This window comes from Chiroxiphia lanceolata, chromosome 8 (assembly GCF_009829145.1).
Source record: "Chiroxiphia lanceolata isolate bChiLan1 chromosome 8, bChiLan1.pri, whole genome shotgun sequence".
Taxonomy (NCBI): domain Eukaryota; kingdom Metazoa; phylum Chordata; class Aves; order Passeriformes; family Pipridae; genus Chiroxiphia; species Chiroxiphia lanceolata.
Window position 1 is genome coordinate 33,670,562 of NC_045644.1, and position 23,608 is coordinate 33,694,169.

The 23,608-nt window shown below is 48.1% G+C and overlaps 1 protein-coding gene across 1 annotated transcript in view; it reads left to right on the forward strand.

The window, feature by feature from the left end:
• Positions 1-260: 260 nt before the first annotated feature.
• LOC116789888 (hexokinase-1) overlaps positions 261-23,608 on the forward strand; it is a 36,657-nt gene continuing 13,309 nt past the window's right edge. Inside the window, exons 1-9 of the mRNA XM_032694162.1 lie at positions 261-436; positions 7,071-7,233; positions 11,880-12,028; positions 16,721-16,840; positions 19,478-19,573; positions 20,741-20,840; positions 20,970-21,153; positions 21,369-21,524; positions 23,060-23,293. Coding sequence (XP_032550053.1) covers positions 374-436; positions 7,071-7,233; positions 11,880-12,028; positions 16,721-16,840; positions 19,478-19,573; positions 20,741-20,840; positions 20,970-21,153; positions 21,369-21,524; positions 23,060-23,293 — 1,265 coding nt within the window. The 5' untranslated portion in view covers positions 261-373. The remainder of the gene's footprint in view (positions 437-7,070; positions 7,234-11,879; positions 12,029-16,720; positions 16,841-19,477; positions 19,574-20,740; positions 20,841-20,969; positions 21,154-21,368; positions 21,525-23,059; positions 23,294-23,608) is intronic.

Below are 23,608 nucleotides of genomic sequence, written 5' to 3' on the forward strand. Positions count from 1 at the left end.
CCTGCCGGCCACACTATTTGCTGATACACGCCAGCATGCCCTTGGCCACCAAGAAGGAGGGTTTTTGTGTGTGTGTGTGTGTGTGTGTTTTTTCGGGGCAGCCTTCAGCAGGCTGTCTCCATGGCTGCTGCACAGACCGTGCGGGGTACGGCAGGGCACTGCCCTGCTGCTGCTCCTCCAGGGCGGGAACGCTGCCCCGCGCCCTCCGCCGACACGTCCCGCCGGGCGGGGCCGGGGCGGCCCCGAGGAGCGGCAGGAGGAGGAGGAGGAGGAGGAGGAAGGGGCGGTGCTCGGCTGGGCTCGGCTCGGCTCGGCGCGGCCATCCCCCGGCCCCGCATCGCTGCGTGCGCGGAGCCGCCGTGCAGCCGGCAGGATGATCGCCGCCCAGCTCCTGGCCTACTACTTCACGGAGCTGAAGGAGGACCAGGTCAAAAAGGTTAGATGGACATCCCCCGCCCCAAGGCTGCCCCCCGCCCGCACCGCTTTTTTTTTTTTCATTCTTTTTTTCCTCTTTTTTTTTTTTTCACTTTCTAAAATTTCCTCCGCCGTTGGTTTTGTTGCTTTGTCCCCAGAGCCACCCAGTTGTGGGAGAAAGGGGGATAACCCCGGTTTTAAGCCCCCCCCCGCCCCGAGCATCCCCGCTGGAGATGGGAGTGGGGCGTGGGTGATGGATGCACAGCGGCGGCTCAGGCCGCAGGACTGAGCTCAGCAAGGCGAGGCAGGAGCTGGGGGGCTTTGGCACTGAGCGGAGGATGGTGGCTCCTCGGGTTTTTGGTGGGCACCAGCATCCCTGGAGAAGGTATTTCCCCTTCTTCCCAAGGGCATCTGTGGGCACCGTCACTCCAGCAGGCGAGGAGCAGGTAGTTTTTGAATTATGTGCCACTGCAGGTTCAAAATTTACAGGAAATGGTTGTCATTTGTGCTTAAAAAGGAGCATTTCCATAGGCTTCTTTTCTTTTCCTTCAGCGTTAGGTGGTCGCTCCTGTGTGGTTGGTGCAGCCCTGGAATTGAGCACTACCACAAGGAAAAGGGTGCGGAGCACAGGGTAAATAAAAACAGGGCAGTTAGGGCCCGGCTGAGCATATTGCAGAGCTGTAGGAAGCGGGGAGCCTGGGGCGAGGGATGTGGGGACACAAATTGGGAAAATAATTGCAAACATCCCTGAGCCGGGCTGACGTCAGGAAACAGAGGCTTCCCCTGTGCCACCTCCTCCGGCCGTGCTGCGTGACCCACCTGGGCACATGGCTGCAGGCATCCCTAAAATATTTTGGGCAAGCCGCAATGGCAACATGAGCAGCGCTGATTTGTACTGTTCCCGGGGCTTGCGAACCTCCCCAGCCAGGAGGAGGAGAGCACCTCCTCCCTTCGGGCTTCCAGCTGTGCCAGGGGATACCTCAGCTCCCAGGTGTGGGTGACCCATCCTGCCCCACTCCAGATGTGCTCACCCGTGCCCACTCCTCCCTCGGAGAAACCCCAAGGCAGCGCCCCATATTTTCCACGTCTCCTTCCGTGGTTTAGGTCTTCTGCTTTTCCACCCAGTGGCTCTGGCGAGGGCCGGAGGCTGCTCAGCCTGCACTGTCCTGCACCTTCTGGCCCCACGGACGTGGCTCTCCCTGTGCCCCAGGCCCATTATGTTCCTGTTCCCGCAGGATTTGTAAGTGCTGCTGCTGTGCCAGGCATGCATGCCTGGGTAAGGCCTTCTCTGTCTCTCTCTGTGGGTTATATTTAGAAAGCCAAGATAAGCGCGAGGAGCACTGTGGCCCAGCAGTGGTAGAACGGCTGTGGGGAAGGCATGGAGGGAACACAGGGAAACGGTGGTGTTCTGGGGGTTATTTATTGCAGGCTGGTTTGGCACCGTGGGGCTCCTATTGTCTAACAGCACGGGAAATGGTTTGGCCAGGGAGCTGTAAAGCATTCTAAGGGATCGATCTGGTTTTGTCTGGAAAAGGAAATAAAAAAATTAAGCCCAATTAAAAAAAAAAAAAAAGGCAGGCTACTGTTTTTGGAGGATGTAAGATGTCTTTTCCTGTTTGTATGCTTTTGGAATGGATATCGAGCCGCTCACCTTTGGCTGTTCTGTAGGGAGGGTGTCAGTGGCAGCCAGGGGCTCTGCTGCCCCACAGCTGCTGGGAGCTGGTGGGCTCCACTCCCTGGTCCCCCGTGGGGCAAAAGTGGTTTCACTCCATCTCGGCGCGCTGCTTCCGAGGTCTGTGCTCCGTCAGTGTGCCGCTTTGAGGGATACGTGCCTGCATGGCTTCATTTCAGGTCCCTCCCTCTCCTCTCTCTGCTTCCGGAAAGGGCAGCACTTTGCTGGTACGTGCCTGGGGCTGAGGGCTGCCACCCAAGGCATTGTCCCTGCTCCCCACGCTGTACCCTGGGTGTCCTGGCCACGGTGGCAACTCCTCTGCTTTGCTGGTCCATCGCAGCCATCGGCTCAGCGTTTGGTGGCACAGGTGGCAGGTCACCTTCAGGATGCTGCTCTGGGTCACAGGAGGGGTGTGAACAGGTCAAAAGTACCAGCAAGCCAAGGTTGAGCATTCTTTTTCCCTTGTGACCCTGTTTTCTTCTTTTTTTTTTTTTTTAGAATTCCCATCCTTGCTTTTTTTTTTGTGTTCCCATCCCTGTGTGGCTCTAATGCTCTGCGCTGCCTTTCCACAGTGGGAGCCCTGCTGAGGGACATGGATAGGGCTGGTGGTTCCAGGCCCTTGGGGTACCCTGGATCTAAGAACTAGTGCTTCTGTGCTGGATTTTGCTGGATTTTTATGCACCCCCTTAAATTTGAGCGTAATTTTTTTCAAATTTGTAGTTCCTAGAGTATTTTCCAGGATGAATTGTGGCAAGCAGGAGGAATAGGCAGGGTGGCTGTGTAGTGTTGAAGGAGGGGGTTGTTCATCAGATGCTGGCAGCCCTGTGGCTTCTGCAAGGGGGCATTTTCCAGTGAATCCACCTGTAATGGCACTTGTATGTCACCTCTCTGTGCAGCAGCAAGCTGGCAATGTGGGATGCCCTGTACTGTATAAAGACGTTTGTGGGTTTGCTCCAAGCAGCTTAAATTATCCAGATGTTTTTGAAAACGTCTGTTCCCTGGATGTTTGTGGCACTGTGGGGACAGCAGCAGGAGCTCAGCACCCTTGCTGTGACAGGGCACTTTGCACAAGCTGAACCCAGGCCCTGATTTCTCTGAAGGGCCAACTCCCATCCTCAGGGCCAAGGGTGTCATGGAGCATCCCTGGGAGCTGCGCCCCTGGCCAATGTGCAGGAGAACTTTGTAAAACTGCCTTGGAGTACCCTTTGTTTCCAACAGGTTTGTACCTGCAGTACCTGAGCCCAGCAAAGGGAGCCTCTGGGTGTTGCCTGGTTTCTGCCTGTCAGGGAAACAATATGTTTTTGTTGTCTTACCTGAAGAGAGAAGAAAAAATCTTGCAATCCAAGAGTCACGTTTAAATGTTGTTAAACCTTGAAAAAACCGTGATGGAATGGAGTGTAAAATGTAACAACTGGCATCAAGAAGAGCCCTTATTGGTGACGTGCCCCTATAAAGGCTTTTTAGGAACCAATCAGATAAATCATAAGTAAGCATAAACAGTTTCAGAATGTCTTAAACTGCTTGTTTTAACATGCCTTGGCTCCTGATGAATCTTATTCGTGCTGAAAGGATTAACTGTGCAGAAAAATGTTTACGTTGGTGAAGGGTTTTGGTGCAAAGGCTATGTCAGTAAAATAAGTGCTAATGATTTCTGAAATTGTTGTGGGAGTGCTCTCTTCTTGGATACCAGTGACTGTTGTCACTGTCCCTGGAATGAGGCATGCGTTTAAGGAACGGCCTGTTTCATTAAGTGCTGCCTGTTTCATTATGCACTTATAATTATTCACAATTGCTGAAATGCCTGGATTTTCAGAAACTTCCTTTCCCCAATTACAAAGAGTGTCTTTCCTATGTGACCAGGAAAAATTACGTGAATGTGGTTCAGATTATGAAATCCTATTTTTAAAAAATTACTCATAGATTCTGTCTGGCTGGTTGTCTTTTTTTTTTTTTTTTTAAGCAAATGAGGAAAAAAAAAGAAGTGATAGAGCTCTTGGAGGACTCCTATAGCACTCTGGAGGACTCTTATATGGCACTTTGGGAAGGTGCCCTTCTTGGGAGGAGTGTCTCTGAGGTGGCAGCTAAATAAAGGAGTGTTTTCTGCTCCTTGCCCACACAACTGCCTGCCTGAAATTGTTCCTGCCCTTTGCCATCCCCTGGGAAGGGCTGGCACCTGACTCCCATCCATGGGAGCCTCAGTGGGACTGTGGGTCTGTCTGGGTGCTGCCAGCAGCTCCCGTCTGTCCCTGCCAGCCTCTCCACAGCTTCCCTGTGGATCAGGCTGAGATTTGCTCTCTGATCGGCTTTTATTGCAGACAGAGCTGGGAGTTATTAAATCTCCATCCCATAATCCAGCCTCCAGCTCCCCCTGCCCCAAGTTATTTATGGCTATTTGCTGGGAGTTTTCCCTCGGAGGGAAAACAGGAGCATGTACTGCCAGCGCAGGAGAGCAGCGCTTATTCCCTTGCCGCCACACTGCTGGAATGACTAACCCTTTTCCTGCCTGGGAGAAAAAAAAACTCCTGCCTTTTTTTTTTTTTGGTTTTGGAAGCTGTAACACACAGGAGCGATTATTTCCAAGCAGAGGCTCCGTGTCCCCTGCCTTCCTCCCTGTGGGTTTCAGTGGTGGAGATGGATGGCCTTGGTGCTACGCGATGCTCCCGAGGGCAGGAGGGTCCAGCCCAATTATACAAGGGCACTGACACGCTCACTGGGTTTCCACGGGAGCAAAAAGAGCCCTCCCTCCCATTTTCCCTCCCTGCTGAGGGCAGCACAGGGGCAGAGGTGGGGAGAATGCGTCTGTCAGTCCTGACTGTGCAAACGCCAAAACCTGCGTTCACAACAGGACTTTCGGTGGGGGGTGGAATCCTTCCTTCCTGTTTCTGGGAGGAGGATTGCAGCAGTGGGGCTTTGTAGAGGGGTGTATTAATTGCACAGTGAGGTCTGATTGTGTGAATGATGTGTTAGTGTAGCTTTCACTGGAAGATTTGGGGGATCACCCCTCTGAACGGCAGCGTGGGCTGGTGAAAGCTCAGCCTGAAAAAGAGTTGGTTCCCCCCTCCTTTAAAAAGAAATAGCCTCATCCTCTGACATCATGGCTTTACACACTGCTAAAAAAAAACATGTCAGGGTTTGCCACAGAGGAGAGACTTTCCTACTCAGCCTGGCAGCAGCCTCTGCATCCATCCCCACACCGTTTGGGGCTGCAGAAAGGGCACATCCCATCCAGGATTTTATTCTTGGAGCGAAATGACACTGGTGACTGGCTGCGGTTGTCACTGTGAAGGGGCTGTCAGCCCATCAGGGTGGCACAGGACACAGCTGGGATGTGGGGATGCTGCCCTGGGGTCTTGCATTTGGCCTGTGTTGCAGAGAACCTGAGCTCAGCTCTTCTGCCATTCAGCTGTACGCCTGCACTGTCACGTCACCGATTCGTGGGGAAAATGCATGGTCTCGTTTCATCGTGGTGTTATCAATCATGGTATTGTTGCACTGTTACAGCCCCTTCTGCTCTTCCTCTGCAATCAATGACATGGAAAACTTCATAGCTTGTACAGCCTCTGGCTGTGTCCCCTGTGGCCCAGGCCTGCCTGGCACCAGCCCTGTGGTTTGGGATCAGGCTGGGTAGCTGTGCCCAGCAGCACCATCCATTCCTTCCTCTCTGGCTGTGTACGTAACTGCTGGGTCACTGAGGGTGCCTGGGTCAGGGAGATACACTATCTTTGGTGCAGGCCTTGACTACACGTGGCAGGTGGACTTTCTACACGAGCCATTAAATTGGCGCTGGTTTTATGGTCAGTTTAGAGTTTAATTACATTTTGATTACATTTCTTTTGTGAATGGCATTGTTCATCACTTCCCGTCTCAAAGGCCCTGGAATATGGAGCACTTGCATATGTATGTGTTGCATGGGGTGTTTTACTGTGGCCTTGGTCTTGTAAGACATAATGCCAGCTTGGAGATGAGTTGCTCTCGAGGCTTCCAGAGCACCCTTGGCGCAGAGCTGGCCTGAGGTTTAAAATGAGGTGGCTTTTCCAGTTTTGCTGAGGACAGAAAACACGGGCGGGGTTTTATTTTCTTGGTCCTGCTAAGCTGAAAGCAAAAGTGATCCTGAAGGTGTGGCTTCAGTCTGAGCCATCTACAGAACCAAATTTCCAAGGCAAGTAGAGAAACAAGGTGAGAATAGACTGGCAGCTGAGATGGAAGGGGTGGGAGGTGTGTTTGGCAAGGACCCCCAAGGACAAGTTGTATTTTTTGGGCATCAAAGCATCTCTGTCTTCCTGATGGTGAAGGTGCTTGTAATATTATGGAAAGCAATACTGTTGGAAAACTAGAACTGTCTCCTTTTTCCAGGGAGGTAAGGAAAGTTCCTGTCATTGGAAACCACAAGGAAAAAATCAACAACTTTTAATTTGATGGAGGAAGATGCCACCTGCCCACAGCCAAATTCTGCCTCTCCTGACCCTCTGGCTGTGATAGCTTTGGTCTGCTGCACTGAAATAATTTCTCAGCCTGGGATGTAGCCCCGAAACTGGTGTGGCAAGTCCTTCCCAATGTAAGGCTTTAAATACAAAGCACCTCTGACATCCGCATCACCCCAGCTGGGACAGGGTGCCAAAAGAGGGATTTTTAGCTCAGCTCATGGATAGTCAGAAGAGCTGAGAAGTGGAGCAAGGGCTGGAGGTAGTGAGAGGCTGTGGGCAGACCATTTTGAGTGGAAAAGAGGAGGCAGTGGTGTGGGACTGGGTTGTGCCTTGGGAAGCAGTAGGATGGGGTGGGCTTCAGCTCATGTGCAGCTTTCCCGTTTTCCATGATTTGGAGTCAAAAGACAAGGCACGAAGCGTGTGGCTGTGTTGTGAGCTTGGCCAGAGCCCTGAGGCTGAGCTGGGGCTATACACTCTCCTTGCAGTTAGGGAGAAGTGTAGCCCCACCTGGGTGCCTCAGGGCAGTCTTCCACTCCATGGTGGTGTGTGTTTGTCCCCAGATTGATAAATACCTCTACGCCATGCGGCTCTCTGACGAAACGCTGCTGGATGTCATGGCTCGCTTCAGGAGGGAGATGAAGAACGGCCTCTCCAGGGATTTTAACCCCACGGCTGCAGTCAAGATGCTTCCCACGTTTGTCAGGTCCATTCCTGATGGTTCAGGTAAGAAGCTTAGTGTTTGTTTTCCGTGTTAAACATGATGTGCTTCATGGAAACCTGTTAGAAATACACCAGTTGCCACCAAGAACAAGAGGGATTTGCTTCCTGGCAAGCCCAGGCAGCATTTTGAAGGCAGCTCCCCCTCCGTGTGCAGGTCTGTTCCCGCAGATGCTGGAAGATTTAGTGATTCCTGTGTCAAAGCCGTTTTGATGCCAATGGAAGAGGCCTTCCTGGCAAACAGTTCACTATCAGTCAATACATGTACTCTGAGACTTGTCTGCCAACAATCAATACTTCAGATAGGATGATTTTTGATTTGTGCAGTTTACACCGATGTCATCTAGATCTTAACAAATACAGTGGCTTTTAGTCATTTGCTGCTTCACTCAACATCTCCTTCTCCTTATTTTTTTCCCAGTGGAAGTCTGAATTTGAGTTTCCTGGCATTCATTTTGCATTTTGTAGCTGTCCCTTGCAGACTGTCTTGGGGGAAAAGTCACAGAACTCAAGGAGGTTGCATCATGTGGCTCCAAAGCTGCTGCTCTGGTGTACTGAGCTTTTTCCATCCAGATGTAGGACTTGGTTTTTCTGTGCTCACTGTACTGATAAAAGTGGCACAAAGAGCTATCAGAAACCAAAAAGATGTTGTGTTGGTATTTGAGACCAAGATTGCCTCTATTAATTATTGTTGTTACTTCTAAATTACTTGGTGTCTGTAAAAAATAAATACCATATATAGAGTACATAAATATATTTATAAACATTATATAATAGTGTTTATTATTTAGTAGTGACACTGGGTTTCCTTCTCACGTAGTGTGAGGAGGTTAACTAGTTTGGTGCCTACCACAAATTATGTCCCTGTGTGCAGAAATTGCAAGGTTGCAAGAACTGCATAACAGAGTTATCTGTTTTGAGGCTTTCTTCTTTTTTTTTTGAGTTAAAATCAAGAATTTATTGGTGAAAGAACATGAGGCCTGGTGCTTTGTGTAACTTCCTGCTGCTGTCTGGCAGGTGGAAATCTTTGATAGTTCTGCTTTGCTGTTGCTTTCTGCCACCTTAAGCATTTTAGTTGAGAATTGAGTCTCTGTCGAAGAAAAAAAGCAAAGGGAGAATGAATATGAATGCTGTGTTCTCCTTAATTCAGCATTGCTGGCTGTTATGTTGAAATACTGTGTTGAAATTCGCAGCCTGTTGAGAAAGCCAAAAGCTGCCACATACAGCTGGGTCACGGGCAGGGGTTGCACTGAGGATTCGCAGGTGAGGTGAGGTGACTTGAGGGCTTTTGCATAGAATCCCAGCAATTTAACTGGCTCAGAAATCCCTGTGTTTTCCTCCATGTGTGTTTGAGTTTAGTTGAGCAGTGACCTGTCCCCCTACCCTGCTCCATCAGCCATTGCAGGGCACCAGGTCTGAGCTGCTGGCGGCGCGTCAGATAATTCTGTGAATTGTTCGGTGGTACAAACTGGGAAGACTTTGAGATGCCATATGGCACAGGACAAAGGGGATGTGCACCTGGCCAGGAGAGGTTTGAGAGATTGCTGCTGGGACTGAGGACAAGGCAGAGCAGTGGGTAGCCCTGGCTGAGCATGGGCATGTGTGTATGCCAAGGCATTAATTTCAGATCATGTATGACACACCTACTTAAAAAAGCAGCCTTGTGTGTTGTGTACAGGGTGCTCAGTTCTTGATCCTATGCCCACTTGGCTCCTGCCAGCCTCTTCAGGATGCGCAGGCTGTGGGCAGGGCTTTGCAGCAGGGATTAGGGCAAGGCAGGGCTTTGGCCAAGGAATTTCTGTAGAACACAATAGTGATCCGTACGTGCAGGTGGTGAGGGTATCTTTGGATAGCTGTTAGTGAAGCAGGCACAACCATTCCCTTCTTTCCCTGACAGGGCATATTCCGAGCCCAGGTATGAGCAATATTTGCTGTGGGTGGGTGTGGTGTTTCTTTCCTGATTCACCTGCTTGTGCCTGTCACGCCTGGCTCAGCCACCACACGGGTGCAGCCAGGGCAGACTTGGAGCCCCCTGCCCTCTTCCTCCAGAAGGTTCTAGGGGACCCTCACGGATGTGACCGTGTTGCTGTGCCCAAAGATGGCAATTTGTGCCTTCAGCTGTCCCTCCGTGAAAGCCAGAGGCTGAAAGCCTGCCCTTTTCTCTGGCCTGTCTCTCATTACTGCCTTGTAAGCTCTTTCCTCTGAGTCCAATTATTATTATGGGAGCTGACTATTCAGAAAAATACTGTTGTTTAGTTTCAGATCTTTGCTTGTGTACTTTTCTAACAAGGACTTTGTGAGCAATAATTCTGGAGACCCTGGAGGTGTTGGTGTTAGCAGGGGTTTTTTTTGCTTCATTCAGACTTGGTTTTATTTACAAAAGCCACAAGGTTTTTTTTGTGCAGAGTGCCCAGAATGGTATCTTAAGCTAATTCAAAATGCTCTCAGAGGCTCTTCCTAAATAAATTCATGGCAGGTTTGATTGCACCTTGGTGTTGCAAAGCACAGATTAAATGCTGCTACTTGGGGTTAATTCCTGAAATACACTAAAAGAAAACCGCTACTTTGCAATGAAGAAAGCTTTACATCTAGTTCAGAGATCTTTTTGAGTGACAAGGATAATTCTTAATAAATTTTACTTTGCAATGAGCTTGATGGTGCTGGAAATCAAGCATGCTAACTCATTAATTTTTTTACAGGGGAGATATTTCTGAAGTGCAGTATTTGTTTGAGGTATGTACTGATGTGCGTTTAGGCTTGAAAAAGGGCCATCTGCTCCACTGTTGATTTTCCCATTAGTGGAGGTAGTGGCTTGCACTCAACAGATGATACCCAAATAAGCTTTATCTTATGAGTATTTGGCTTAATGAGACACTTGTGGTCAATGTTTGACTGGTGGACTTGCTGTGGTGAAGGGGTTATGAGTTGCTAAATTTGTTATGCTGAGCCCAGAAAAGGGGACTGCATCTTCTTTTGGATATGTTTGGGTATGTTCACGTTTTAAATGACATTTGTACTGGTAAAAAAAGTGATGTTTAAAGCCATACTACTCAGGAACAGGTAGGGAAGCACTGCAAGATCTGTGTTTTGGCAAACTGAGTTTGCCCATGTCTTAAGCAGCAAGAAGAAGAAGTTGCATTGCAGCACAGTAAAACTGGGAGGATTATTAGAATTGGGGGCTCCCACTGTCATTTTGCTACATTTTTCTGTATGGAGCTTACTGTTCTTTGTGGTTTCTCATGTGACAGTGTTTTGTTTCTGTATTGCATCCTTGGAAAACCATAAGGGCATTTGCAGTGCTTTTGCCTCTCTTGGTCTGTTTCTGTTAAAGATCCTGCCCTGAGGGACGCCTTGTCCAGCTCATCAGCTTTGCTGAGCGAGACGAGGCTCCCAGAGGTGCATGGAGCAATGAGGAGGAGGAACAACTCGCTAAACCAGACTTCGGAGTTTTGATCTGAGATTAGACAGAGTAATCTCAGAGGCAGGTCTGGCTCCGGAAATCCTCGTGGAGTTTGTTCGAGGTAACACGACCAAACTGCCTTCCCAGCTGCCAAAGGTCTTTCCACGTTGAATTTAGGTAGAAGTGGAAAAAGTGTTAGGAGTGGCCTTCCTAAAGTCACAGCTCACGAGGAAGTAGGATGAGAAAACTCTGTGTGCCTTTGGTGGATGCTATGCACAGACAGGAATGCCTGCAGAGAGCCCTGGGGATTCCCTGCAGCCTGGGCACACACTCCTGGGGGATAAGCTGTGCACTCTGCCTCCGTAAATATTATCTTTTCGAGGACTTTAACGATCACTGCCTTTGCTCTCTCATTGATAAGGTGAGATAACATTGATAAGGTGAGTTGGTTAGTCAGATATATTTGCCTTGCTCTCCTGGGAGTGCTGAAAGTGTCATTCCTCAGATAGCCAGGCCTGAACTGCACCCTGAAGTCTGTGGAGATTGGAGGGTAGTGGATTTGCCTTCAGACCTCTCCACCACAGAGGGAGATGGAGGTATTCTAAGTATTTCCCTGGCTCCTGGGGAGGTATTTAGTAGCTCTGGGCAAGGCATCACAACTTGTGAATAACTCCTGCAGCAATACAGGGCTATTTTTTCAGGCTGTCGTTTCTCGTTTCTCTGACTTGTGTTATCTGACTGCAATTTGCAGTGAATCTCAGCTTTTCTGGGTGCAAAGTAAATGGTTCCTACTTTAATTACATCTGTGTATAATTTGTTGATTTTGGAGTAAGCACAATCCAGCCACTATTCAGGGTTATTTGCCAAAATGACACAGGTTTACTTACAGCAAAAGGCTGCTCATCAGTGGTCTGGCGTCCCTTCATTTTACTGTCTGTTTTCCACATCTTTTTTGCCTTTCTCCTGAGATCTTTGATCTGGCACCTTCATCATGAGATCTGGATACACACTGTCCACTGTTAGTCCAATATTTTTGGATAAACCCTCATTGCAGTTGCCTGTGGTGGTTGGTTTTGCCATTCCACCAACTTCACGTTAAGTTGGAGGGAATCAGGTTGATGTTCGCATGGATGCCCTGTGGGTAGAACTTCCTTGGCTGTAGGCACTGGACTTTCGCTTCTGTGTTGCACTTAACTTTCCAGATTTGTGCTGCATACGGTTTTTAATCACCTGTATCTTGTTTTCCACGTAGAGAAAGGAGATTTCATTGCACTGGACCTTGGTGGTTCTTATTTCCGAATTCTGCGGGTGAAGGTATCGCATGAAAAGAAGCAGACGGTGCAGATGGAAAGTGAAATTTATAACACCCCTGAAGATATCATGCACGGCAGCGGGACACGGGTAAGCTCCTCTTCCCTCGGAGGTGTCTGGAAAGATTAACTACTTAGATTTTAGGAAAGCCCCACAGGAATGACCGTAGCATCTTAACAGTTGCACCTGTAGCGTGCACGGACTCAACTTCTGTGTCAGTACTGAACATAAATAAGCAGTGTTTAGTGTAACAGGGTATGCATGGCTGCTGCAAATCTGCTGTCATCCTGCTTGGAGACTTTTGGATGAGTTAGGGAAAAAATGACCAGGAAATAAAAATTCTGGCTTTTATAGTAAAGTTACTTTCCATGAGCATGAATGGAGAGCAGGAAAACAACTTAGTCTTTGTAAGCAATGAGCATGACCAGCCCTGCAATTGTAGTATTAAGTGAGGGATAGAAATCCCCATGACAGCCAAATATCTGTGCTGGCAGTCTGAGCAACTCAGCACTTGTGAAAAGTACAAGTACGTTAGAAAAATTACAGGAAGCTCATAGAATGTTTTGGCACAGCTTCAACTTCGTTTTGCTGAATAATTGAACTTTTTTGGTTTTTTTTTTTTATTTTATTTTCCCCTGTTCCAAGAGTAGAAAATGTTTGGATCCATTCACTTGGATTTCAAATTGTGTTCTTTGGAGGAATTTATTTTCTTTTTATGATCAGGAAGTGGATTACAATGAATATTTTACTGACAGATTTGTCTCTGTGTCAGCATAAGGCAAAACAAATAATTTTCATTGTTGGAAACAGCAAGGTTTTTACACTTTTACTCGAATGAGGTGCTGCTTAGGAGTATGAGACCTGCAGGTAACTTTAAAGCTTGTTTCAGAAGAATAAACAAAGGAGGAGAAAAAGAAAAATTCTGGGAACAGCATTTCTACCTTTAATATATTTTCTGTAGTCACCTTAATACCCTTAATGTATGTATCTGCTGCATTCTTATGCAGTAGTGAGTGTAAGGTGGCAATCATGGCCTGTCAGTAGAACTGGTGACAGCATTACTGTGCTATCTGAACCACAGCAGTAAAATAACCTTCTTGTAAAGACTTTTCCTACCTTACTGCTTTATTTCTGGGCCAAGAGGTCATGCAGTGGCTTTCCCACAGAGTGGTTTTGGAGGGGAGCTGAGCTGAGCTGCCTGGTGCTGGTGGAGGCGGGGAAATTGGGTGGGCTGCTCGGGGGGAGGTTGGGAGCAGTGTCCACAGATGGGTGTGGGGAGACTTAATGGAGATATGATAAGGGTGATCAAGAGAAGCGAAGAAAGGAGACATCAGGTCTGCTTTCTTTCCACGGCTGTGTCATGCTTGTGTTTTAATTTTTAAATACCCAAAGACCATTTGGCTGTCAGGAAGCAGCAGTGTGGAGCTCAGGCTGATAGGCTTTGTCATGGCTTTTAAGCTGAAAGAGAGGCAAGCAAGGCTTCCACTGACCCCGTGGGCACAGTCACTCCCAGTGTTTGAGAACTAGGAGAAGAAGAACTGGAAGCATCATCAGAATTACAGCCAGGTTTGAAGTTGTCCCATGACAATATCCAGTGCTTGCTGTGTGACTTCACAGGGCAGCATGGGGCATGCCCAGGAGGCACAGACAGGTGATGGTTTGTTGCTTCTGACTGATGGATATGGTGGAGGTTTCCTGAAACCTCTGAGCCAGGTTTGTGGAATACTTGGACTGAACTGCCTGTCTGGGGTAGGCTACTAATGATTTCCAGCAAGCTGTGTCATTAACTTGGGTGAGTTATACTCATAAAGCTAAGTACATAATCAGCTTATTGCAGGATTGTGATTTATGGCTTCATGGCTCACTACCATGGTTCATTTTGATATTTTCTACTTCATGGCATTCAAACCTCTTTTTTTTCCCCATCTGTTAGGCATGGGCTGACAGCTTTGCCAATCAGAGTCTATTCCTTGTCAAAATCAAGGGCAAAAATCTCATTGATTTCAGTGGTGAAATAGCAGGTGTAAAATTTGTAAGAAGCCTGTCTCCTATGTGAGCTCAGTAAAGAGGAGCGTACCTGAGGCTTGATTTTGCTGTTGCTTTTTGTGTTCTGCTGCCACTGGAGATAGGTTATGGATTTGTGGCTGTTCTGATCTGAAACTGTGGTTTCCTTGCTCCTTAAAACATCCCTGTTTGGGAGCTTGAGCCTGAGCTCCGATCTTCAGTTGCTTGCCAAAATCTCCTGTCTGCTAGCTAAATGCGTCCTTGTGGAGCCCTCTTGGAGCCCAGCCTGAGCAGGCGACTTCATGGCCAGAGGAGTTAATGAAGCCTGATCTATTGCTCAGCATCTCATGATTGTATTGCTTCAATTCTATAAATGTGTGAAATCAGACTGGTCCTTCCCTCTTGGCTGCAGTGTTCGCTCTGTCCATCTCGGACATTTGATAAAATGCTTGGCTTGCACTGTTCCCTACCACACACCTGTAGAGGTGAATGGGGATTTGGATTTTATCTCAGTCCACCTGCCCTGCTTTAGTGAAATCCACAGGAACGTTGTAATGTTCCCCCAGATTTCTGTCAGAGTCCTTTGGCACTGGGAAGGTTTGGATGTTAGCGTGGGCATGGGCACATACAGACACTGCCTTGAGTCTCCTTAGGGAATGTCTTATGAACATCCACGGTACAAAATGTCTGCTTTTGGGTGGTGCCTTCCCTCTGTGCTGTGTGAAGAACAGTAGCTCAGCCAGGCTGTGCCTCACTGAGCAGACACAGCTCCTGCAGTGCCCAGGTTGTGGCTGATAGTTAACTGCACCTCCTGCCCGGGTTACGCTCGCGTGCCCGCTGCCAGCCCAGAGCCCGAGCGACTCCCAGAGCGCTGCCAGCTCAGAGCTCAGCCTCAGCAGGTCCTGCCAGGGCTGCCTGGGCAAACACAGCAGGTGCACAGACTCTTTGAAGTCCATGGGGAATGCCCAGGGATTTTTTGCCTTTGGACTTACAAAGCAGATCTCGTCTCTTCTCTGTGCAGTTGTGGTTCGTTGCATGAGAGGGATTTTTGTAGCAACGTACGTAGTCAACGTTTCTGCTTCCTGCTCTCTGAACTCCCCAGGGGTTTGACGTTGGCCCCTGGCTTTTGTTTGTAATCCTGGAAGCAGCTGAAAGTTTAGTAGTATTGAGTATTCAGCAAGATACTTTCAGATGAAAAGCATAATCAAAACACACACTCCAGCTCTTTCTGTGTTCCTCCTGGAGAAGTTCTCATGTTTTGTTACTTAACTATAGTTCTTTTCATAACTCCTCTTCCTCTCTCATTAATCTGAATAGCTGAAAGTAGTCTTCCAGAAGTGCAGCAGTGTACATTCTTTCCCATGTTGTTTCACTGCGTGGGCTCAGCAAAATGTCCTTGATTTGCCCAGGACAGTGAATGGCAACATTCTCTCTGGGAAACTACTGTTCTTCTGCTTAATCAAATCTGACCTCAATTAAAGAATGGGTTTAAGGTGTTCAGTTTAATTGTAACATTACACGCACCGATTCTTGACCTGCCTCAAAGGGCAGAATACTCCTGTTCATCATTTGTAATTGCTGCAGCCTGTCTGTAGTGCGCATTCCCACCTCTCCAAGATTCTAAATTGTTCTTAATAAGGCCGTGTGGGCTAATTGGAACCACAACAGATGGCTTTTTGTACTCCTTCCCAGCTAGCCCCAGTCTCCTGAGCAGTTTACTTGGTCTTGTCCCACCAATGCTGCTGCAGATAGGGTGGGGGGGGTTTGTTTGTTTGTTTGTTTGTTTGTTTGTTTTTCCGGGGAGTTAAAATGTGAAGCCCAGTTATCTCCTGGGGCAGGCAGCGACTTGTTAATAGTTTGCCATCCATTTGTGGTATGGGTCAGTTCAAGGCATGTCTGGCTTTCTGGTACTGGTAAATACAAATGTGTATGTTTGTTGCTTTAATTGCTTGGACTTGATTTCAGCTTTGAGTGTTGAGGGGCTTTCCAAAAGGCTTGGTGTGAGAGGCCTTTGTGCCTGCCTGGTTCCAGACCTGGCTGGCAGGGACACATCATGCAGTGGTCACAGGTGCCACCAAGGCACTGGGTGGGAATTGGTACCCACAAGCCCGGTGCAGGTTGCCTGCATAGTTCAGCAGTTCGAAAAATGCAGAAAATGTCCCCATTTTGGGTTGTTTCTCAGAGCATGTAAAATATTTAGACGAATCCCTTGGGTGTTCTTTTTGTTTGTTTGTTGTGTGCTTTAGGAATAGATTTGAGAGAGGATGTTCTTTTGGGTGGTTCCTGCAGAGTGCTGGATTCTCTGGTCTCAGCAATGCTTGAGTGAAGCAGATGTTATCTTCTCTGCGTCATTATAAAAGTGCTTAACCTCCCGTGGGTCTGGATCCCAAGTGTTCTTTTGAGATTCTCCTTCCTGTTGTTGAAAGGTTAAAAGAACATTTTTGATCTCATCAAATATTAAGTGGAAGGGTTGCAGCAGACTTGAGAGCCAAGAGCCCCTTGTTTCATGAGAAATATTCTTATATGGGTGTAATAGATGCCTGCAGAATTAGGTGTGTAAAAGGACAATGTATTTTATAGTTTATTAATTATTACAATGTTAATGTACCCTGCCTGAGAGTATTTTCATAGCTATGCCATTTATATATCTTTTAAAACCTGGAGCAGCAGCTATTTTCCCCTTTCCCCTCACCCCGTACAGTTTTCATTATGGAACTTGAAACATTTTCTCTCTGAAGCTGTATATCTAATCATGGTGGTTTTATACCTTTCTTATAGCTTTTTGATCATGTTGCTGAGTGCCTGGGAGACTTCATGGAGAAACAACAGATCAAAGACAAGAAATTACCAGTCGGGTTTACGTTTTCTTTCCCCTGTCGACAGTCCAAGCTAGATGAGGTAAGAAGATTTCACAATTCTCTTAATATGTAGAAGAGCTGCTGTGTTATTAAAACACTGTGATGAAAGCAGCATCCCAGACAGGGCTCATTTTGGGGATAAATGAGTGTTATATTTCACTGGCAGACTGTGTTTGTGTTTATGTTTTTGCTTGAAAGAGCTGGGTAACATGAGGAAGAGGCATCTGATGTTTTGTGCTGTCCCTGGGTGAGCTCCTCAGCGTTATGGTTTACCCCATAAACACGGTGGTGGTTTTTCCTGCCTCCTGTGCAGCCTTTTTCACCTCTCCATGGGGTGTGACTGGGAGGGACCCAGCCCAGCAGGGTTTGCTCAGGTTTTGCTGACCCTCACAAGTGTACCCACGGATCTGGATCCAGGTGTCCCTCCTGAGCATGAGCCATGGCACAGGCTGGGTGCACTGAGGGCAATCGGGCAGGTCACCTGGGGCCAGCCTGCTTTAAAAAGGGTAGGAATAACCAGCCTTGTGAAGCAACTGACTGGATTCCCACCGCAAGGGTGCTGTGGGATTTTCCTCCTTTTGCTCACTGTATCACAAGTGACTCAGCAGCCTTCTGGCACAGCATTGCCGTGGCAACGGTGTAGCAAGTGAGTGCAGGAAAGTTAAACCTTCACCAAACACAGAGGTTGCCCTGTTAAAGCCCGACCTGCTTTTCCAGCTTGCAGGTCTCTAGGTTAGCCTGGTGCAACAGCCCCCCAGATGCTGGTGCTGAGGGCCAGGTGAGGCACGATTTTTATTACATTTCATACTTGTCGAGCGGTGCTGAGAGCTGAGCCCAAGGGTGCTGACTACCTCAGGGTCTCAGAACAGGGAGCTGCCTTTCCCTGCCTTGGATCAGGAGAGATGAGCTGACCTTGGTGCAGCTCTCCTGTCTGGCCATGGTGCATGGTAAGGCTCAGGCTCCTGAGCAGCCGTGCTGGGGGTGTGGCTGTGGAGTTGAGTTGCCCTTGGGAGGTTTGTTCAGCTGCACGATGGAAGGCACTTGTTTGTGGGCTGGTTTGCTGAAGCCGGCTGGGATGGAATGATGCTTGTGTGGGGCAGGGGCAGGCAGGCAGCATGTGGGGTGCAGGGGCAGAGTGCAGTGGGGGTAGTAAGAGACAAGGGAGGGTGTCTCTTAATTAAAAAAAAAGAAAACAAATCCAACAAAACCCCTCACCTCTCTTTCTGAGAGTTTTTGTGATGTTTTGACTGTTTGAAAAATACATTTTTCTGGATTCTGTGGACCAGCTTTGTTCCTGGGTTGCTGCTTCTGTGAGGCTGTGCATGCCTGGGTGCTGTTTCATTGTGCTTGATGGGCAGAAGGAGGCAGGGTGGTCCCTAGTTTCTCCACGGGTGACAAGGTGGACACTGCATGGTTGGGTCCCACTCAACCCTGCTGCACTCCAAGGGCTCCTTCCTGCTGCCAAGGCCTTGCTGGTAGAGCAAAAACTCCTTCCAGCACAGTGTCACAGACAGCTGAGAGGAGCTGCTCGTTGACAGTGTGGTTTGACCAGTTTCTTATAAAAGTTATGTGGAACAAGGTGCCCTTTAGCCCGTTAAAGCTGTGCCAGCAGAGAGGGCTTTGCCTGTGGTTTCCCTGCACAGCAGAACAAGGCTTTGCTGGGTTTCTAAATGATGTCAAATGAGGTTTCTAAATGAGGGCAGCACAGTGACAAAACTTTAATAACCTGAGTTCGTGGTCTAGTGGTAGGAGAATACCTCCTGGTCTGTAAAGAGCTGCCCTGACCCTCTGTCTCCTGTAGCTATCCCAGTTTGGAGGGCAAATTTGATTTTTAAGCTGAGATATGGGCAAACATACACCTGGGCAATGGCTGCTTGTGCCTACAGGCTTCAGCTTTTCTGGTTTTTAGCTTCCTGGGCTTCTGTTATGACAGATATGAATATTGTGGGTATGGAAGGCTGAGCTGGTTTGAGTTGTCTTTCCTGTTGACTACTGTCAATGCTCTTTTCTTTCTTTTATTACTATTTACTTGTATACTGAATGCTCTGATTCAGCCAGTCATTATGTAAATAGCAAAAGTCCTTACCTTGGGGGATTTGCAGGCTCTTCATGACAGTTTGCAGACAAAGAATTCAATGCCAGGATTTCATTTTTGATCCGTGCTGTAAACTGGGGACATACATTGCTACATTTCCAGTATTTCCATTTGCCTCAGCCCATAAATGTGATCCCACAGTTAAACAAGCTGGGCAGGAGTTGTGCAGTAGCCTGATCCCCACTGCCCTGAGTCCTGGACATACCAACAGCACATCCCTACTCTGTGGTCGGTCCCGCACAGTCAGCTTTTTCTGAAAGCAGTCTATTTCCATGGTCCAAAAGGATTAAATGGTTTTCCAAGAAAAACTGTCGAGGAGTAACAGGGAGAAGAGTAGGCTGAAAATACAAAATGCAGACACACCACTTTCTAGCATGGGAGGGGAAAACAATTTTCCATCTTTCAGCAAACTGTGACTAGACTCAAAGACCACCAGTTGTCTCACGCTGAGTTGTTAGGCCATATAAGAAAAGAGACGTGAAGATTCATTTGCAGTATCAAATCTTGTTTTTAAGGAAAAAAAGTAATCAGTGTGTGTCTTATTATTGTATTATGTTGAATGTTGCTGTCTTGTTTTATCAGGGTATTCTGATAACCTGGACGAAGCGCTTCAAAGCAAGTGGAGTGGAGGGAGCAGATGTTGTGAGGCTGCTTAACAAGGCCATCAAGAAACGTGGGGTAAATTGTACTTAATTTCTTTTTAACTGGATCTCAGCTTTGTCGGGGACCACTTTCATGTCACTCACTTGGGTGGGTGGTCTGAGTGATGGTGGAGCTCTGCTTTCCTGCATGAAAAGGTGTGGTTTTGCCGTTTGCTGGAAAAATGAAGTGACATCAGAGTTGTTGTGTGGAAGCTGTGATTTTCCTCACAGCACAGGTCTGAGTTGTTATGACATGTCTTTTCACTGGCAACCTTCAGCAAACCTGTCAGTCTCAAAAAACTGAGAAAGTGCAGTGGCTTTTCAGTGATACCAATGCATCCCATTCCTGAGAAACTTTGTCTCACCTGCTGGGCTCAGCTCAATTGTACACCTGCTGTGCCTGGGGGCAGAAGAGGAGCAGACAGAAGCGAGATTTCAGGCTCGGTGAACTGTGATGTTCCCTGCAGTTTCTCACTGCTGACTTCATAGAGAGTGAAGGTGACCGGGTTGCTGATTTAAACAAATAAGAAGGCACTGAGCGTGAGATAGCATGAATTTGGGTTTGCATAATGCTTGCAACCAGGTGATATGTTGATTACTCAACATCTATATTCATCAGGAGCTGAGAGTATTTGCTCTCTTTGGGCAGTTGTGGACTCTTAAGCACACCTGAGTTTTGCTGTCACCAAATAACCTTACTATAGTCAGTTACTATCATTAGAGTTGGTGGAATCACACACTGAGGAATCTGGAAAGCAGTGGGTGCATGTCATGTGGTTAACTTATTTAATTGCATTATTTCTGTATTAAAATCTTCACTTGAAATAAAACTCCTCGTTTAAGTGAATCCTAGGAGAAATATTTTCCAGATTGGCTCCTCAAGCAACTGCTTCAAATCACTCCATGCAGAGTTCCTCCTCCTTCATGTACAGCCCTTTTCTTTCCTGCCTAAGGGTGCTGATGTGAGAGCAGGTCTCTGCTGTCTAGAATGATGCTAGTGCTGTTTTACTGTTTGCCTGGTGCATCAGTCTGCTCTTGTTGCCTTCTTGGGCACATGGGATAGGGAACTGGCAGATGGAGCAGGGGATGTTTAGGAAGTTGAGCAGTGAGTGGTATTTGTCTCCTGTTCTTTGTGAAAGCAAAGCAGTGATGAACAGGAGCAGTGTTTCCCACAGGGCCCCAGTGATGTCTGTTGCTCCCTCAGGACTACGATGCGGATATCATGGCTGTTGTGAACGACACCGTCGGGACAATGATGACCTGTGGCTTTGACGACCAGCGCTGTGAAGTTGGCCTGATCATTGGTAACTCACATTGCTGCTGCTGCTGCTGCTGCTGCTGCTGCTGCTGCTGCTGCTGCTGCTGCTGCACGTGGCTTTTCTCCCTTTGCCTGGCCGGCTCGGTCAGCACCTTCTGATGTGCTTTCCCCAAAGGCACCGGCACCAACGCCTGTTACATGGAGGAGATGCGGCACATCGACCTGGTGGAAGGGGACGAGGGCAGGATGTGCATTAACACGGAGTGGGGGGCCTTTGGAGATGATGGCTCACTAGAAGACATCAGGACTGAGTTTGATCGGGAGATCGACCGTGGATCTCTTAACCCAGGGAAGCAGCTGTGAGTGAGGCAGTTATTTGGGAACTTTGCTTCTGTTCTTTTCTGCTCCGTGCTCCCTTTTCCACCTGTGTTATGAATTCTGTGGTTCAAGAAAGCCTGACCTTGCCTGTGGTGAGGCAAACCTCTGGCTGGGCCGGGTGTTGCAGTGGCACAGCTGGGCTCTGCCTCCTGGTGTTGCCCATGGATTCGTGAGTGACTGCTGTCCTCTCCTGCAGGTTTGAGAAGATGGTCAGCGGGCTGTACATGGGGGAGCTGGTAAGGCTCATCCTGGTGAAGATGGCCAAGGAGGGGCTGCTCTTTGAGGGGAGGATCACCCCTGAGCTTCTCACCAAAGGGAAGTTTGAGACAAAGCATGTTTCTGCCATAGAAAAGTGAGTAATCTATCCGTTTTCCCCTGGGCTTCACAGTGACACTGAATGTTAATTTTCCAGCACCTCTTTTTGCTTTGTGGGGAGATGTGCTGCATTGGGGGTGGCTGCCATCCTCCCATGCAGGTGCAGAGCTGGCATGTGGGGACCCCCAGCATACTGTCTGTGCCCTCCTCCCCAAGATTTCTCCCTTTTTCGGTGTTGGGAGGAACTGTAAAGTCTGCCAGTCTACACAGCTTCAGGGTATGAGCTGTACTACCTCTCACCCTGCTCACCGAATCTCCGAAGTTGCTACCCCACAGCTAAACATAGGAGTGAATTGGCTTAGTGCCTCCTAGCAAATACTTGTGTTGCTCCTTGCTGTATCCCTGGGATTGCTGGACAGGAGGAAAACAAGCATGACAAGGCAGAGCATTCAGTCTCGTAGGCAGTGCTGGGTGCTGCACGGTGACCTCTGGGCTATGTGCCAGTTGGTTTCTTAGGGTGTCATCGCCCCTTTGGTCATTACTTACAGGGTCTTTCCCTGGTGTTTTTAAAATTCACATCACTGGGATAGTTTGTGCTGTAGTCACTGGTCTGGCTTTTGTTTTTGAAAACAGCCAGTAACTTTTACAGTGCCTGTTCCTCCTGCCACATTTTACTCCTGTCCCTGCAGACCGTCTTTTCCAAATAGTTTTCCATTAAATGTGTGTGTTCATTTGTCTTAACCACAGAGGTCTGTGTCATGGACCAAGGTAACTTTGAACAGCAGTGAGAAAAACACTTATTGAGAAATTCAGTTATTAAGAGTAAAATTTGTCCTGAAATCCTACCTCACTTCCTGAAGAGCACTTTGGTTATAAGTAGAAAGCACATCCCTGTGCAGCTTCAAATTTCTAGCTGGTGCTAGGAAAATGCAAGAGTCCTTAAAAAGATGTATGGAGTGCAGTTAGTGATGACAAGATGTACTCCTTGTGTTTTTGTCTGGGAAATGACCAAGCTGGACGTGGAGAAGTTTTTGCCAGAAGCTTTCCTCTCAGGCTGGATGCTAATGAGGGAAAAAGCAGTGCAAGAGGCAGAGATTCAGTGAGGTTGTAAAAGCCTGAAAAGAGACCCGTTAGCATGAAATTGCTTAGGCAACCTTCGCTCAGGGTTTTGTTTTTCACACTGGGCTTAATTTACTGAGACATAAGAGCAAGCGAGAGTGGGATTAGGTGTGTGCTCAGGCCTATGCTGAAATATGGGGCTGGTGCTTCGTGCTTGAGAGAAGCTGTTTCAAGTTTAAAGCATCAGCATGATGAAAAAGCATTTAATTCCTCCAGGTCCCTTTGTAGGTGGCATATTTGCACCAGGCTTTAATGGAAGGCTGTTTCCATCTGTGAATGAATGCATGTTGAGAGCATTTTGTGTCAGGCCTCATAGAGCTTCCCAGTCCAGATCTCTAAGAAATTCTCTTCCTGACCTTGTCAAGCCCCAGGCAGGGACACCCGTGGTTGGATGCACCTCAGTCTTCAGTACATCCCCGCTGAGGAGTCCCCTCTGCTGCTGTCTCTTTGTAGGAGCAAAGAAGGTTTGAACAAAGCCAAAGAGATCCTGACGCGGCTGGGGGTGGAGCCGTCCCACGAGGACTGCATCGCTGTCCAGCATGTCTGCACCATCGTGTCCTTCCGCTCCGCCAACCTGGTGGCCTCCACCCTGGGTGCCATCCTCAACCAGCTGCGGGACAACAAGGGGGTCGGCCGCCTCCGCACCACCGTGGGCGTGGATGGCTCCCTCTACAAGATGCACCCACAGTGAGTCCCCGGTTTGGGTGGGAAATGAGGAACTCGAAATGTGGGCGTCTGGGCTGAGCTGGGGAGCTCAGGGGAAAGCAGAGATGTCTTTAAGTGAAGGAGCAGTGTGAGATTTTAAAAACCACGTAGAAAAGAGCTAGACCCCTGAGTAATTGGGTACTGCAGCATCAGGGAAAGCTACAATGGTCTGACAAGATACCTTAAGGGATCTCAGTAGACCTCTCAGAAGGAGAGTTTCTTTGTATGAAATCTTACTTCATGCCCTTAGTTTGGGCTCTGAAGAGACCCACATAAATTCACCTTCATATCCATTTC